Source organism: Rhopalosiphum padi, chromosome 1 (assembly GCF_020882245.1).
Source record: "Rhopalosiphum padi isolate XX-2018 chromosome 1, ASM2088224v1, whole genome shotgun sequence".
Lineage (NCBI taxonomy): Eukaryota > Metazoa > Arthropoda > Insecta > Hemiptera > Aphididae > Rhopalosiphum > Rhopalosiphum padi.
The window spans coordinates 68,591,946-68,611,635 of NC_083597.1; the positions used below are offsets into that span (position 1 = coordinate 68,591,946).

The 19,690-nt window shown below is 26.3% G+C and overlaps 2 protein-coding genes across 2 annotated transcripts; both read left to right on the forward strand.

The window, feature by feature from the left end:
* Positions 1-2,407: 2,407 nt before the first annotated feature.
* Positions 2,408-9,204, forward strand: LOC132921553 (mitochondrial import receptor subunit TOM70-like). Its single transcript, XM_060984630.1, has 11 exons — positions 2,408-2,565; positions 2,756-3,026; positions 3,155-3,328; positions 3,395-3,602; positions 4,124-4,265; positions 4,511-4,727; positions 7,118-7,252; positions 7,331-7,555; positions 7,624-7,720; positions 7,796-7,919; positions 8,970-9,204. Exons 2-11 carry the CDS (start codon positions 2,778-2,780, stop codon positions 9,118-9,120), a joined length of 1,722 nt encoding a protein of 573 aa, XP_060840613.1. The 5' UTR covers positions 2,408-2,565; positions 2,756-2,777; the 3' UTR covers positions 9,121-9,204.
* Positions 9,205-12,778: 3,574 nt separating this feature from the next.
* On the forward strand, positions 12,779-16,479 carry LOC132931773 (gastrula zinc finger protein XlCGF49.1-like). The gene is given in 7 exon segments (XM_060997762.1): positions 12,779-13,276; positions 14,034-14,122; positions 15,086-15,135; positions 15,313-15,558; positions 15,560-15,726; positions 15,905-16,023; positions 16,179-16,479. Coding segments are annotated over 5 exon segments (579 nt in total). The 5' UTR covers positions 12,779-13,276; positions 14,034-14,122; positions 15,086-15,096; the 3' UTR covers positions 16,187-16,479.
* Positions 16,480-19,690: the final 3,211 nt, after the last annotated feature.

The window sequence follows — 19,690 nt, forward strand, 5'->3', positions numbered from 1 at the left end:
TTATAGACTTAAGTTATATTATTTATTTATGTTTGACTACAGTTATATTCAATTTAAATATGCTTTTTTTGCACATTTAAAAATAAAAATACTCAATAAAGTTATAATATGTACTAACTGCACACTTCCTAAAATCTCATATATTTAAAAATAATAAGTTATATATTGACATATTGTGCCATACAAATAAAAGAAAACGGAGGAAATTTAAAGTTTTATTATAATTTGTAGTACTTATAGGTATTTGTGATTTGTCAACTCATAATAAATAATAATATAGGTAGTAGGTATATTTTTTGATTATTTATTTAAAAATATAACATAGTATACCTAAAACATTTTTAGCAATACTTTCCTATAAACAAATTAATGGGTGATCGAGTAACTATACATAAATTCACCAAAAAATTGTTGGGAATAAACTGCATTCGTTCATCACCAAATTAAATCATCGAAGACTTGCAAATATATAAATATTTTTAAAAATTGTATAAATCTTGAGTTTTAATTTGATTGGTTGTAGTCCCAAAATTTTAAGACAATAAAGATGTCAGCGTTGGCAGTGGCGTATTTATATGCAGGCACTATAGGCACGTGCCTACAGCGGCAAATTTTGAGGGGCGGCATATTTTTCAAGGGATTTTTTTTTCGATATTGATGGTATTGTACTATTGTATATTGACTTGGTGAACTTATTATATCGTTTTCTGTTATTGTAAAATACTCTAATAGCCACAACAGCTTACAAGATTATTTTAAATTATTGAAAACAATGGCATTGATTTAAAATAGAATTCGAATTTATTATTTTTATAGTTTATTTAGTTTATTACCGCTGCGCGCCGTCTATTGCCTATTGGGAATACTCACGATTATAGATACTGAAATTGGAAATGATAAAGTTTCTCAAATTTATACATCACTTATTAATTTAGTACAAAAAACCCGAAATCATTTTAATGAATATGAAACTAAAGCTAAAAAAATATCAAAGATTACTGAGTACAATGTTGATATAACTCGAAAAAAAAAATACACTTCGATGAAAAATCCGAACAAACTGAGTTAAGTGGTAGAGATACATTTCGTGTTGAAACATTTTACGTTATTATTGATAAAATTACTAATGAACTTGATAAAAGACACCAGTCTTACAAAATGTTTTGTGATTTATTCGAAGTACTACTAAAAATTACATCATTAAATTCTTTAAAAATAGTTGAGTCCGCTGAGAAATTGCAAAAAATGTACCCGAATGATTTGGATAATACTTTTTCGTTAGAATGCTTACATTTACAATCTTATTTACTGAATAGTAATATCGATATTGTCATCGATAGTTTAACTCCAATCACATTGTGTCAGTATTTGAGAAAAAAATCTTTACATATTGAAATATTTCCAAATGTTGACACTGCATTAAGAATTTTCGTAAGTGTACCAGTGTCCAATTGTACCACCGAGAGATCGTTTTCATGCCTCAAACGAGTAAAAAACTACTTAAGGTCCACTCAAACTGATGAGAAGTTAAACAGCTTAGCATTATTCTCGATAGAAAATGAAATGTTAAAAGAATTGAATTGCGACGATTTAATTGACGCATTCGCAAAAACCAAATGTCGACGTAAACCGATCGTTTAATAAATAATTTATTATGTAAGACATTTAGAATGTATACAAATATTTTGTAATTCTTTTTTTTTCTAATATTTTTCAACTTTAATTATTATGTTTTTGTATTTAAAATATAATAAAAATTTGTTTTGTATACCTGCCTAATTAAATTTTATTTTACCATAATTAAGGGCGGCAATTTTCCACAGGCCTACAAGCGATAAATATACAAATACGCCTCTGAGCGTTGGTATATGATATTATGAATTTATAAATGAATATATTTAATTATATTTTTAAAAGTTACGAGGTTTAGATAATAGATTATAATAGCCAATAGGTCTCTGTATTCGACGTTTTAAAACGTTGTTGAATAATAATAACTAAACATTATCAAGATAGATACTTTCGAGACTTTTAAGGAAGAAATTTAATGTACGTACGTGTCGGTGCAAAATCGAGCGTACATTGTACAAGACAACGACGTGCGTGCAAATGAGCAAACAATTAGTGTAGAGCATCCTTCACACACTACACTACATTATATCAAATTGTTCGCCTTGAAATTTCGCCTTCGCTCCCGTTGAGAACTCTATGCTAAGTGAGTTGCTGTCTCTATACGTACGCGTCTTAAGGAGTTATCTTTCTGTTCAAAATACAGATGTTTGGCGCCAAGTTTGAACGTTCACGTTTATACGATCTCTGCTAAATAACGAATAGACATCCAATGAGGTTCGATCATGTCGTAGAACGTGAAGTTTCCATTATCAACATTTCGCCGCTGATAAGAGCGCATTGCTGTAGTGCTGTAGTTCACGACTGTGGTGGTGCTGTTGCCACACTCGGCTAACACATTTTCGCCTTCGGCTCAATTTATTACTTTCGTTGAGAGAGCAATTCAAATTTTTATGATTATTACCGCCGCGCCAGTACTCCATTATTGCTAGGGTTGTATGTTGTTTTATTTGTGTATATAATTTATTGATTATACCATTTTTTTTTTGTTTTTTAAATAAATATTACCTTCCTACTTTGTTATCCAAAATTTCAACAATCGTGTGCACTGCTGTGGCTGCTTGATAAATTTCAATTCGTCAAACATGTGTTCAGTGTGGTAAAATTATTTGAGTGGTGTCCACAGGAAGTCGTTTCGCAATAAAACCATGTCTGATTCTACCCAATCGTCGTTCAGTTTCCTGTCCAACTGGAAGTTTAGTTTGGCCGTCGGCGTACCGTGTTTTGCAGTGGGCTTGGGCGTGACTTATTATTTTTATTCAAAATCTAATAATAAGAGCCAGCTACCTCATGAGCCGACAGCCAAACAACATGATATTGACGGAAACAATGCCATCCGAAAGCCGCTCGAGTCAAACGGAATTGATTGCAACACAGTGAAAGTTCACAAACCACAGGTTGGTCTTTTCACCTTATTATCTACTCTCTTAACATACATCACAAAATATCATACGACCGATTATGTTTGTCATTATTATTGAAATATTGACATATAGTTCATTTTTGATCAATTGTATCCTTGCAGAATCCAACTGAACAAGTTGAAGAGTTTAAAAAGCAAGGAAACGCAGAGTTCTCTAAACAAAATTATGATGCAGCTATTACTTTTTACACACAAGCCTTGTCAATGTGTCCACAGTCTGAAAAAGGACTGTTGTCCACAGTGTATCAAAACCGAGCTGCTGCTTATAGTAAATTGGTATTGAATAATTACTTATTAATTAAATAAAAATTATTTCAAATCAGTTTCTTAAATTATTTTTAGAACAATTATGAGAATTGTGTGGCTGACTGTGCTAAGGCATTAGAATTAGTACCATCATACAAAAAAGCATTATCCCGAAGAGCTAGAGCACTTACAGAATTAGGAAATTTTAAGCTAGCTCTAGAAGATATAACAGCTGTTGTAATGTTGGATGAGTTTAGAAATCAATCTGATATAGAGTTTGCAGATAGTGTAATAAAAAATTTAGGTAAGTAGATGATCGATAAGTATGTTTTATAATTTTATGTATTATCATATAGATGGCTTAAAACTAAATTTTAGATATAATTTGTTATATATATGTATCATTTATTATTACTAATTATAATAATATATGATTCCATTATGTGATGAGAAATAACTTAGGAATTCACATTTTCATAAAATATAAATTGTTAAAAAAATCCCAACTAGCCATGTGCCAGGTGCCTGCTATAATGCTATATCACTATAACAAAAAAAGTTATTGTTTTAAATTGTTTGCAATACAAAATAATTTTTCCTATCTTTTCATGTGGTATATTTAGTTTCTTATCCATAATTTATTTAGTTATCTAGACTTCTTTTTCTAATACCTTGTAAAACCTTAATTCTATATAATTAAAAATCATATTTTTTTTTAGTTGTGATAACGTTTCAGTATTATAAATATTTTGTATTGTATTAATCAATAGTATTCCTTTATTATATTTTACTGTGTTTATTTACAATATTTTAATGTTCATTTAGGTAAGAAGAACTTAGAAGAATACACAAAACATAATGTTTTTAATTTGCCCACAAAAACATTCATTGAAAATTATATGAAATCATTCAGTGAAGATCCATTTAATGATGAATTTCCACAAACATTAATGAAATCAGAAGTTAAGTGAGTTTAATTTAAATTATTCTTATTCAATTCACCCCTTTCTCCTTACTATTATTTATTTAAAAAAAAATATATAACATAATTTTCAATAAATATAATACAGAGTATTATATTAGTAGTATCATAATCATATAATATATGTATGATGTATATATATATATATTGTATTACCTTCATAATAAAATGTGTTGTAATTTGCAACAAAATTAATTTTTAATATTTGTTTTTTTGTTGTACTTATTCAGTACTGGTTTGGAATTAGCTTTAAAATGTATCAAAGATAAAAACTATGAAGAAATTGAGGATGCTTGTAAAGAAGAATTGAAGAAGACTGATAATAGTTTAATTCGAAGAACTTTGGCATTAAATCTGCTTGCTACTTTTTCTATACTACGTGGTAACTATGCAATTGGAGTCGAACATCTTACTACTGTCATTGAAACACCAGGAGTTCCTAACAAGGTATACAATTAAACTGTATTTACTATTTACTGATGTGCATTTGGTAATAGTGTGTATATTATACACTTCAAAAAATTGGTATTACTCCCCTAAACAAATTCATTATTTTCTAAATATCTTGTTTTTTCTTATTTCAGTCAACAGCTAAACATGTAGGTACTGTCTTTATTTTATATTTGAGATTATTTATTTCGTAATTTAAATATAGATATACAAGATTGTTGTTTAAAATAAGTGATTAGTCAAAGCCTTGGATACACGTATATAAAATGTAAATACATATTTATTTTTAAATTCCAATAAAAGTAATAATTTTATCTACCACTTGATATATGAAATAATTACAATGATTTATGATAAAGATTAATTAACTAATTGGCTTAGGTAACATGAGGATTAATTAGTTAAAAAAATTACAGTCAAATAACTGATGTTATTAAGTGATTTCCTAAAAAGTTGTTGATTGATTTAACTGATTACTTCTAGTTTATACTCGGTACCCCACAATGTTTGATCTTATCAATAATTGTTTAGTATCAAAATATTTGTATTCATTGGTAATAAAATTTTGAATTTCCACATTTGTCTAATTTAGATTTTGAGTAAAGCAAAAAAGCAAATTAGTTGAACAATATTTTTCTTTTCTTTAATTTGTTTTTTATGTTATTATTTGTATTGCACAAAAAACTGCTACAAAGGCTTTAAATAGCTTACATAATCTTCAGAAAATATTCATATTAAGAGAACGTACACCTCATTAGTATGTACAAATCTTACCAACATAAAATATAGCAAATTTGCATCCAATAGAACCAACTAAATATCAACTAACTTTAATATTAAATTAACCTATAATCAAATTTAAAAATAAAAGTATATCCTAGTGATCATTAAGTTTTTGTTGATATTTATTATTTTCATTTTGAAACTAGTTATGAGTATCTTAAATGTGTAATAATTAAATAGTTTATACTGTAATAAATTATAACATAACTACTTAATAAAAATCTAGAGATCCCCCTAGATAATATTCTTATTTATAAGTTCGAGAATAGCTTAATTTACTTACGTCAGTTAAAACAAACTACAACCTTTGTGATGTACGTTTGTAAGATAAAAAACACTTAAATAAACTCACCTTACATGAACTATAGTTCTTACTTTTAAACTATTGATTAATCTTCTTAAACATTAGAATCATAAAAATTTACCTATTTGAATTTATAATAATATGTATATCCGTTTTTAACTAAATTTGGTTATCTCGTAGTAACTAAAAAAAATAAATTTATATTCTTATTCCAAATAATATAAAAACTTGATTAAATTATGAGCCACTTTATCATACAATGGCATCTGTAAAATGTCTCCCATAAATTGCTTTTAACAAAGAATAACATGCTAATTTTAAATAAATTATATATTGTTAGAAATTCTAGTCCTCTCTACTATTTTTCTACATAATCTCCATTGTGATTAATGTATTTTTGCATATTGAACACCATTTTTTATGCCTGTGTAATTGTGTCATAGAACTTGTCCCAACCAGATATGATTTAAACATAGGAAATAGATGATAATCACTTGGTACCAGGTCCCTGAGCTATAAAGAAAGTATTTGGTGATATTCTATTCATATTGGTTAATAATGTCGATTGTTGCTCAGGTGTTTTGGGGATGATCATTTTAAAAATTAATCTTGCACACACCTAGCATAAGGCAATTGTTCTGTCAATAATAGTATTACTACTAGGAATCAGTTCACTCAGCGACAATCCCGTTAATTTTCAAGCATTATCTTCTCTACTTTTAGCATTGTTTCTTTTGAAATCGATGGTTATCTGGCATAGTGGCATAATGATCATCATTATAGACATCAGTAGATCCGTTTTTAAACTGTCTGTATCATTTTTGTTCTATTTTATGTCTATATATTTCACATGGTAATAAATTTCTATTTGTGAAGTGTCCTTAGCACCCAAAAACTAAATCACAGAATATAACTCACATGTGGTGAAAGCAGTGGCGGCGTATTTGGGTAGACAATGTTTCATATTTTAGCTCATTATTGACTCATTAAATATTTAGAGATGTAATGCGGTACTAGAGAATTAAAATACTTAAATAAATTAACATAATATTTATAAAAATCACTAATTAGATCACTGGTCTTAGGGCTAAATATATATTTCTTATAATTTTAATTGTAACAAAACTTTAAGTTTTTACTTTTAAAACCAAACAACTTAATACAATGTATAAATTATTTTATACTTCTTTTTAAGGTCTAAGTACTTAACATAAAATTACTATAATTTAATACTGGCCTATATTTTTATAACCATAAATTGTTTAGATTATTTTACTAATGTTATGTTATCGGCTCATAGTTGGTGATTAATTCCTTAATAAAAAGATCATCTGTTTACCATCAACAAGAACAAGTGGAAAAATCTTTTGAAGATTTGAAACGGGCAGAAAATATTGATCCAAACTGTTCTGAAGTATTTCACCACCGTGCTCAAGTAATAATTATTTTAAAATTAAATTAGTGATGAACATATAAAATATACATGTATATAATGATAATATGTTTTTTTTAGATTTATTTATTAGAAATGAATAGTGAGAAAGCAGTCGAAGAATTTAAACGGGCTGTAGAATTGAATCCTACATTTATTTTATCAAATGTTCAATGTTGTTACGCTCAATATATTCATGCAAAACAAACGTCAAATGAATTGGACACTGAAAAATTTCTTAACAAATTAAAAGGATTTGTTATTAAATACCCTGATTATGTTGAAAGCTATACCCTATATGCACAGGTAAAAATCAATCAGAAGTTACTTTTTTTTTTAGTATATTAATCAATTTTTAAAATTATGTATTAAAGGCTTTAACAGAAAAAGGAGCATATGAAGAGGCAGATTTATTATTCAAAAAAGTATATGAAATTTATCCAGAAAATGCTACTTTATTAGTACACAGAGGTTTTTGAATTTTAATACTTTTAAAATGTTTGAATGTCATACAAGGCTAACTGAAAAATGTACACTTTTTTTTAGCTTTGGTTGTATTATCGTGGAAAAGTTCAATCAGCGAAGCATTCACTTTCCTCCAACAAGCAATAAAAGTTGATCCAAAATGTGATTATGCTTATGAAACATTGGGAACACTTTATATTCAAACGTAAGATATTAGTGATAATAATGCTGATTTATCTATAATTAAAATTGTTCAAAACATTTTTCATACAAAAAAGAATGTAAGGTACTTCAGTAGGACGTAGGTAACTAGGGAGTTATTAGTATGATAATATGCTCTCTACAATAGATTTGGAAGTATATGTTACCTACATTTTTAAAGTGTCTTCACTCTTCAGACATTTTTATGCATTTTAAAAAGTAGTGTATCATAAAAATTGTATTAAATATGAGAACAAAACCAATTTAGCACTCTAAATTATTTTAATTATTTGGATTTGTTTCAATAATCTACATAATATTAATGTCCTAAAAAAAATGGAAAAGATAAATGTTATTTATGCTAAAAAACATTAATTTTTTGCTATCTTATCCATTCAGTTTAAATAGAAAATATATTTTGACTTAGTATTTAAAATCATCTTGAATATATCTCAGAAAAAAAATCTTTGTTTTTCCATCATATAGATCAGGGCTGGGTCACTTGATAACTATAACCATTTTGAAACTGTTATTTGTGGTATAAATATGTATGTAATTTAAGAACACTATTGATGAGCCATTTCATAATTGTAATTACTTATTAATCATAAACTATAATAAGAATTTTTGTATAATTTATTCTTAATAAATATCTATACACCCTGATTCTGCACATTTCTATACTTCCATCATGTTTGGTTAACTAATTTTTGTTGAGCCAGGGTATGTTTTCTCACTAGACAAGAGGATAGATAGCATACAAGACAATATATTTTTTTAGTAGGTTGTATTATATTATTGAACTACTAACATTATGGATTTTATAATATAAAGTTATTGTCTTGTTTTTTATCAATAACTATATGATTATTTTTCAATCATGATTCACACAATACACATTAGCAACAAAATTTATAATAGTAAATAACACACTTAATAGTTTTGATTCTTGTAATTCATTATTATTAATTATTTTTATAAATTACTACCTATATCAAAAAGTTTACCTCTTTATATAAATATAAAAATGATATGTTTATTGTTACTGTTTTAGAGGAAAATTAGAAGAAGCTGTTGAATGCTTAGAAAAAGCAGTACCTTTGTCTAAGTCTGAAAAGGAATTGTTACACATATTTTCGTTGAGAGATTCAGCAAGGGCACAATTAGCAGTAGTTAAGCGTTTGGGATTAACGCCTCCACTATAATTATTTTCCAAATAATTTTATCTTTACCTCTTTATAATCATTATTAAATTAAATAAAGAAATTTAGTTATTTTTTTTTAATGAATATTTGATTTTAATTTACTAATGATTCATTAAACTTTTTTAATTATATATGTAGTTAATGATAAATTGTTTAATAATTATTTTTTGTTGAACATTTTGAGTATATATTCTGTAGTTAAATATTTTGTAAAATTTATGATAGTAGATGTTCACATGACCATACATTTATAAACTAAATTGATTATGAATTTATAAGAATAATTGAGTACTGACAAGTGATGTATATATTCAAAAAAATTTAACTGCTAATTATTATAAACAATAAACTTGGTAAAAATTATATTTCAAACAGTTTGGAAATATGTATTATGTATATTATGTTTTTAGTTTCTCTCAAACATTATATCCTTAAAATTTTAATTGGATTCGACTGTTAAAAGAAGAGCATCAACATAGTTTAATAAGGTGAAGGTGACCAAAACAAATTTTGCTCAGAGTACAAAGGTAACCCGGTTATTTTATTTTTAAATGGTTAACACCAAAATAATGTAAACCTGCATCTAGTCGTTATAAATTGTTAAATCATTGTAATTTTGTCATCAATTGTTGAATAGTAAAGTTTAAAAGTAATTGCCATTATTTTTTTTACTATAATATGTACAAGTCATTTAAAACTAAAATGTGTAACATGTAAGATTTTACTTTGTTGGTTATTATCCCTTGTAATTCAATTGACTTAAAAACCAAAGTTTTTGTTGGCATAGGATATAAAGTATTACTAGTATAAGTATATACACGTGTCGTTTTCTTATTTATGACTCCAAAATGTTAGCTTGTCAGTTGTCACTCATTATGGATCAAATCTCTATTTCCGAACATAATATCTACTGCGATAAATTGGACTTCCTTCCATAGAGAGGTAGTTTTTTAATGTATGATTTATGCGGCATGAGCAACATAGCAAATTGGTTAGTATCTATATTTACATATTTTAAAGTTTAAAAGTTTAAATTACTACACCAACGCTTTAAATAATTACTATGATAGGTAGAATAGGAAAACTGTAAAGATAGACGAATCTAAATTTGGGCGACGAAAATACCATCGTGTAGACAGCAAATGGATTTTCGGGGGCATCGAGTGGGGATCTGGTTGATATTTTCTCATTCCCACCGAGTCCCGCGACAAGCTAACATTGTGAGTAACAGAGTAATAAAAGATTGGATTTTGCCAGGCACGATTATAATCAGCGAATAGCGATTGCTGGAAAGTAAGCCTAATTTAATTTAAAATAAAATAAAATAGTTTATTATAACGAAAAATGTTTAGGCGTATGATTGTTTAGAAGAGAAAAGATTTCGTCATTTGACTGTAAACACTGTAAACCATTCAATTCAATTTTTAAATCCGGAAACCGGTGCTTAATGCTCATACCAATTAGTAATTATCAACAATGTGATGGCATGTAAAAGCGTCTCTATCGTATTATTGCCGAAAAAAATTTTATGGAGGTTATAATATGGCAAAATGTATCATTCATGTTTATTAAATGTTGTCGATCCCAAAAATTAGATACGTTAACGGAATATTTTAAATATGCCGGAGAAACGTATGATTCACTTTGAAAAAATTATTTATTAAAAAACGATGGCGAAACTAGTAGTTCTAAAGTTGAAATTAGTGAACATGAATATTTGTGAATGTTTATAAATAATAATATTTTAATATAAGTTACATCATGATATTATTATGTAATACATTTATGATTTATTAAGTTAATAAAAACGATAAAGTTCATATGTATTGTAATGTCATAATTTCAAAACTAATGATTTATTCAAATTTATATTAGTAATATAAGTTGTAAAAACGTTGATTTATCTTATCTGAAAAAAAAAATTGAAAAATTCGTTTTAGACGCGGCGCCCGGCAAAAAGTATAGCGTTGTGCGCATGCGTAATAGCGTAAAATCGCTAACTTCGGAAGGGTTTAACTTCTAAAATAATCATTTACTCAATTTAATTTTTGCACAATCGTTCTTAATTCGGTAAAATACATGTTTCATTTTAAAAAAAAAATCGCGTGGTAGCTAATCATCAATATTGGGATCTAGATAATATGTCATGTACTCATGTGTAAATTAATATCGCGTCAAGATATTTAGGGGATCGGTGACGGACAGTTATTTTAGTCAAAACATACACATCTTTTGACCATCCTACCGATCAACCTAATAATGCGAAAATATTTCTGAAAACTGATTTAAATTCGTTATTATGTCTACTTGAGATCGGTCAGTCCACTTTTCCCAATTTCACCCCCCCCTCCCAATAACTATAATTTTATTTAAATATTTTGAAATTTCTGAATTTTGAAAACGTAAATTATTCGGAATTTAAATCAGAATTTTTAAAATGTGGACTAGCATATTTTGAAAAACTGATGTATGAACTCGTCGGTATCCAATCATATTATCAGAAGGTTTATCGTTTATCGTAATACTGAGTAGGTGTGTAATGCAAATCTCATAATTGCATATTAATTATTTATAGACCTATTCTGTATTCATATATCATACTATTCATACTACATCGATAATAACAGTATATTATTATATTATTTGAATAAGCATGGACCTTGAAATGATTTACATTTTTTTTTAATTGGTTTTAATTCTTAGTTAATATTGATGTCGGTGATCCTTATCCGACAGCCAAGTACAATACGGCATTACGTCGGTTTATTGAGGCAAAAACATTTCCTAGGTTGACAATTTTTATATTTTTGTTGGAGCGTTGCTGGTTAGATGTTTTTGAGGTTAAGGCTTTTAAAAAATTAAAAAATAGAAATTTATAATGACATTTATTGTTTTTAATTCTTTATTATTGTCATGTAAAATTGTAAAGTCATCAGTTCGACAACTTACAAGTTTACTAGTGCATTCAGGTATCAAACAATTGCAGTAAACATTATCGCCAAAACAATTTGTTTGTTAAATTAGTTACCAGGTTGCTCAAAACTGCATCGCCAAAACACGCCTAATATATCAATATACCTAAAACATAACCAGTAACCACGGTTGATGACACGGAGTCACGGACTAAAGACCAAGTTTAAGCCTTAAACCAGATTATACATAAACGTCATAAACATAAAACAGATATCGTGGTTTTTGCCATCAGACCGCGATAATAAAATGCTATTTTTAAATTAAATCTCCGAATTTTAATTCTCCGATCTCCAAGAATCTCTTATCTATATTATTTTATATCTGAGTATACATAAATACTCTATATACATTAATTTCAAATTCCTTTCAAGTTTCACATATTACTTATAACTTATAAGTTATAATTTATTTACCAATTGGCAATTTGAGTATTATCATTTAATGATTTAACATTACGTTTCACCTTTCTATTAATAATGAAGTGTTAATGTTATTAAAAAGCATAATTATTTATTAATTATTTTATCAAATAGAAAGAATGTTTATACAATATCAGGCATTTAAATTTTTTTATGATTCAAAGTTTATAGTATAATTTACTTTAATTATGAGACAAGACCAAATCAATACACAGTTGATGAACATTTATAATGAACTTGGCAAGTTAAAATTGAGTATATGTATTTATGTAGTACAATTCGTATAGATTACAGAATTCATAATAATATGTCTTCTGTACCTATTGGTTATTTTATATCCATATAACTTAATAGGTACACTAGGTACAGTCGAGTCTCGATAACTCGAAAACTTGACAACTCTAATTTTTTTTTATTCCCTTTGAAATATAAATTATATATAAATTAATATAAATTCGAGTTAGATATCTCGAAGTGAATTTTTATCTCCCTTCAACTTCGAGACTCGAGTTATATTATACTTATCTATGCTCGAGTTATCGTGACGACTATATAGTCGTCCAGTCTGCAGCGAGAGAACGCATCGATTCTGCGCAACCCCCAGTGTCACCACTAATCACTATGCTATCAAAACTGGTTCACTTATGGCTGAGTGTCATTACTCATTGGGGAATGCGCAGAAAAACTGATTTTGGTAATTTGGTCGGTCTGTGGCGCGTTCTCTTGATGGACAGAGTAGTTTTTGAAAATCAGCTATATAGTAGGTAAGTTAAACGTGTATTAGTGGATAGAATTTATAGATCAAATTTTAGGTATATTATACATAAATTTATATTGTATATCATTTGCTGATACTAATGATACTTAGCTACTCAAATGTAATAAAAAAAAATGGAAATATTTAAGAAGTTATATCACTAAGAAAATAGTTTTTAGTCACTTAAAAACTTTATAATATTCACAGCCAAGAGTTGGTTATTTTAGTTTTTAAGTATCTACATTAATTAATCATTAATTAATTATAAATAATAAATCTAAATTTATAATATATATCATTGTGTTTAATGCCATACGTTAGAGACTAGCATTATAAGCATGCACTATGCTTTTGCATATTCACAATTATGAAGGTTTGAAACTTAAGTATTTCAAATAAATTTGATTTCATAGACTACATTTTTTTTACTTATTGATACATATTTAAAGAACTAAGGTATATTTTGTTATAGATTATATATTTTATATACTATAGTTAAATAAATTAGCTATTTCTTTTTTTCTCTTTATATTAAAGATGAGAACTAATAGGTCGATCAATAATTAATTTGGAATTTTCTCTAAACAATTTTTAATAATCAAAAATAATAATTCTTATAAATAATAAATTAATAATCTTATATGCTTAGTACCTGTTGAACATTGAATTAATAATAGTCGGCAAGACTTCTAATTATTATTAATAATAAATGTTATCTAAAATGTAAATTATATTTTTGTTTTCTTGATTTATTTTTCATATAGGGTGTTTTTGTGTTACCATTACAGCAACAAATTCAAATGACAACAAAGAAGATATATCATTATGAGTATGAAAATTGATTTGAAAAGAAGTTATGTTACTAAAAATTATTAAAAATATTAATTTGTCATGCAATATCAATAATATCATAGCAAATAACTTAAGACTTGTGAAATGGATGGGGATGGTATGGTTGAAAACTTAGTAGCCAAAAGTCTAGTGATCTAAATATATTGCAGTAGATAAATAAAAATGTTGTACTAAAAATAATATAATAATAACGATTTTAAAAAACTATAGAAGTAAAAAAGTTGTTTTAAAAAAAGATTCACTAAGTTATTATTAAGTAAAAAAAAATTGTTGTAAAATATTGAAATAATTAGTATAAGTAATTACAATTTAAAATTTTGAGCTATTTCTCTAATAAATAACCTGGATCAGCTAATAAGAGTCTTTGTTGCACTTATTTTAAGCTTATATAATAGGATTGTAGTTGAGTTTTGAGTTTTCATTTTTTGGTTACTACGTCCATTAATAATATCTCAATTTCTGTCTCAGTTTCTTTTTAAACCTACATACGGGCTACGTCTATAGAAATATTAGATAAAGTAACCTGGAATCTAATGATTAACTTTACTTCCACCAAAAAATCCATTCGGTCACAACACATTTTGACCATTCATTTTTTGGCTATAAAACAATTCAATCATATTTTATCAATCACTAAACCATCGACCAAATAACCTGCTTCTAAGATGAAGATTTAGTAGAAAAAAATATATACCTTACACGTTGTATTTTATATTAACTACATCTTAGCGCACTAATACATTCATACAAAACTATATTATGCATTATTTTAATAATTGTTTAGTTTTATAACATAGTAAATATTTTTAATTAGATAAATGCCTATACAATTAAAAATTATTTTTTTGAGAAGAAATATTCTTGTTGTATATTATAGTGTGATTTCACTATAAATGTTGTTTTATTTTATTATTTAATTGAGTAATAAATAATGATTAATAATAATAAAATGTTATATTTATAGATTAAAAAAAAATGGTTAAAAAAATGAAGAAGCAAAAGAAAACGATTAAGGTTTGTCTTTATTAAATAAAAATAAAATATTAAATAAATTCATTGCAGATTAATTAAAATGTTAAATATGATAAATTGTAATTGCCTAAAAAATAAATAAATATATATTAATTTAGAATGTTCCATTGAAGTCTTTCAAATACTTATCAAATGTATTTTTCAAACAATTTTTTCTAGACCATGGATCATACCGAAATTATGTCATCAAAAAAATCTAAGAAACCTAATCAACCTACCACAAAAATAGAAGATCCGAAAATGTGTTTTACGTGTGATGTTTGTAATGCATCATTTAATCAAAAACATCATATAGTTAGACATTGTAAAATCCATACAGGCGAAAAACCATTTTCTTGTGATGTTTGTTGTAAAACATTTAGGGACCAATCTAATTTGCAAAATCACCTAAATACTCACACTGAAAAAAAAACGTTTCCAGTGCTTTATTTGTGGTAAAAAGCTTAGGAAAAATTATAATTTGCTTGTTCACTATAGAACGCACTCTCGTGAAAAACCATATAAGTGTAATGAATGTATATTGTCGTTCACGACTAATGGAAATCTTACAAGACATATACTAATAAAACATCGGTAAGTAATGTTTTTAAATTTATTACAATTAATTATGTCATTTATTATATTTTAAAATTATTTATACCAGTATAGCATTAGTACCTACTATCAAGATTTTGAAAATTGCGTGAACATTTAAATATGTTATTATATTAGACAATTTATATAATATAATCTAAAATTTTTGTTTTTGTAGATTGAAAACCCAAGAACAAAACATTAAAAAAGATGATAGATACTGTCATAAAATAAATGAGTGCTTTGTATTGCTTGAAGATTTTAATAAACACAAAATAGTTCATAAAGTTAACAAGAGTTAGTATTAATACTGAAAATTTTAAATTTACATTTATAAATTTTATGGTATTATAATATTTTTATATTTAGCTTCTTCTAGCTTCTAGGTTTTTAACTCTTTGTTTAATTTCTATAATACATTAAAATAGTTTTTTAATTATTTTTTTTCTTAGGTCCATAATATAAAACATTTGAAAAATGATAATGCTGCTGTTCATATAGAGAAAACATAAAATTCAATCAAAAGAATGTTTTGTATTGCTCTCAGACTTTTATAAAACACAAAAATATTAATTAAGTTATTAAGGATCATTATATATACTGAAAATTATTTATTGTATGATAATATTAAAAACATATATTTAGCTTCTACTAGTATAATAAGATAATTTCAAAGAATGTTAAAGAATATTTAGCAATGTAAGTGTAACAATTGCAAACTAATATTTATTTAAACACTTATACAAATCACTGAAATTTTCCTTTTTTAGAATTTATTCAAATTGGTTAATTTTCTCAATTAATACATAAAATTAAATATTTATTTTATGAAGAATTATACTATCTCTGTCACTTTATATAATTTGAAAATATTCAAACTATTTGTGCAAAAATAGTTTCATTAAGATTTTGAAAATGATTTATAAAGCAACATAATAATATAATTTGTAATAATATATAAATATATAAATGTTATATTGTACAAAAATAACTTGTAGTTGTGTATATTATAATATATAATATATCAATTTATTTGTAAATATAGTTTTTATTTTGTTCATAAGTATAAATAATTTGGAAATTGATAATGCTGCAGGTTCATCCAGAGAAGAAATATTATAGCCAAATTATTGAATGCTTTATAGATATTAAAAACACACACACAAAAAAAATACCTATAGTATTTATTTTAATGTTATCTTTAATCTCAGTTTTATATTATAGAATATAGATAAATTTAACCATTGCAAAAGTTTCAGGTACTTTATTATATTATGTGTGAATTATTATCTAAATAAATTGCAAAATTGATTTAAGTTTCAATCAATTGGCCATGTTTTGAAACCACTCATAAATATTTAAAATAAATATCTATAATCATTCTGAATACACAATTCAACTTAAGTCGCTTAAGAGGATGTCAGCGTAATATTTTTTGTTTCCTCTAACTAGTCTAACTAGTCATAAATAAAATGCTTTCACCTATTACAAAAATTATAGAGGATAATATTTTTGAGGGAATGACATATCGGTTTTATATTTTCTTGCTATTTGATTATGTAATAGAAAATATCAAAATATTATTCTCTATTGTTTTAGGCCATGTCCCACACACTTAGATTGTCTTCTATTATTAATACTATTAATTATAATATTTTATTTTTGTACCTACTAATTATGAATATTAATTAGCTATCTTATATAATTATGAATTAATTAATTTCTTATAATGTTATTTATTATCCTGCCATTACTTAATTTGTCAATTTTTTGTATCCATGTTAAACTGGCGTTTAGCGTAAATAAACTAATAAATAATGGGTGATTTTGCTCTAAGTTACACTAATTAAAATAATAAATAATTCTGCGTAAATACGTCTTGTCTGTGTTGTATAGTTGGCATGGGCCAGAAAGAGAAAAAAGTGCACTGTCATCCTCTTAAGGAACAACAAGCATTATTCTCTCCACCAATACAACAAATTAAGATCACTACTCTTGATTCAAAATCTCTATAGAACACAACAATAATTCACAAACAATGGCATGTGTGGTTTTGTGTGTCTATCGTCCAGTGCCTGATTTATCAATTCATAGGCCCAGTACAATTTACAATTTTGGGTCCTAAATTGTCCATTTATATTTTCTTCAATGCCAAAATAAAATATATGCATAATATATTTTTAAATTAATATTATATGTAATTAGCTACTTATAAATTAGTTTTTGGATCATAGAATAACATTTTATTGTCAAAAATATGATTATTTATTATTTAATATACTTATATACAAGAACACTACACTTTAAACGTGTCTAAATTAATGTTTAATATTTATTCAAATAAGTACAAATTTATACAAATTAAAAATCTAAAGTTTTTTTTAAATAAAAATTAGTATTTTGCTTATTAGTTATTACACTTATATATCAAATTAAATGTTTTGAAGTTTAAATAGTTTAATGTTTTATTGTTTTATAAGTCAAATTTGATTTGATGATGTCCCATTTGTCCTTGCATAAATATGCACTGCTCTCGTCGCGTTCTGAGGTGGGGTAATACTTTGATTTTCAACATTGTGCTTGAAAATTGAAATAAACTGGAACGCACCGGGACATCATTCAAGTTTATAATATTATATAGCTTTTGCGTCAGTTTCTGTTGGTTATAATTAGAATTTAGAATTTTAGGATTCCAAATCGGAAAAATATTAAGTAAATATTTAAATAAAATCTTTGGTAAGACGTTTTCGACAGTATCACGATTTATTAATAATCAGATTATATAATATAATATACAGATAATCAGATTTCCGAAAATGCATGAACCTACACAAAAATAAAGCCCGCCGCACTCATTAGTCATTAGTCTCACTATAGCGACAATGTATTCTAAAAACTATCTAACCGACTGCCGGACTGTCTGTATCTATTACATTACATTACATTTTTATAGTATTCTAGTGTATCTATACAAGTGTAATAATTTTAATTGTAAAAGCTGAATGTCAAAAATATTTAAATTCATATATATATTTACTGTATTATGGGCATATCCGTGTAATATGCCATATTATGGCTAATTAATCTTATGAGCATTTCGGTTCGTAAAATATTTTCCATTTCAACACAGGCGTGCGCACGTGGGGTTCCAGGTGTGCCTGGGCAACCCCCCCGACATATAATTGGGGCCCTAAAATTTAAGTCCTATGGTATATAATATATGGGTCCGTATTTTAACTAATGTTACTAGATGTTTCGGGATAAAAAAAATAATAAAACGTAAAATATTTTAAATTAGCGTGATAAAACTTATTATGATTATAACAGCTAGATGTTATTGACTACAAAAGTAAAAATAATAAATAAATATTGCAATTATCTTGAAAATAGATTTTAGATTCAACTATACCTACCTATCTAATGAAATATTATATTATTTGGTGCTAGTAATACCACTGATTAATATTATTATGTGATATAATGTAAGTAATATTTATTCGTGCATTATAATTTATTAAAATATGTGTCACTTGTTGTTTTGCAAATAAATTATTATGTACATATCTTGTTAACAGAGGGCCCAAATTAAGAAAAGGGCACGAAAAAATTGTAGGCATCCTCCCGAAATGTAGGTCTGCGCACGCCTATACATTTCGTCCATTTCGAGCACTGCTGTTTGAGGGAGATTTCTGGTAGTAAATTGGTTCCATACGTCGTTCTATATAGACAGTATTTCGTGAGGGTCAAAAGTAAGAAATGTAAGTAAAAATAACGTATAAGCATCTAATAATCGATTTGCCATTATTCATCCATATAATATCTTTCTGTGTAATCGTATATTGTATATTTAAATTCGTTAAAGAACGAGTTGACCTGCTGTAGACGAGTCTAAAAGGATAATTAATAATACATCGGAAGGTAATATTATATGCTTAGTAGTGTTAGTACCCGTTGAACGTTATTC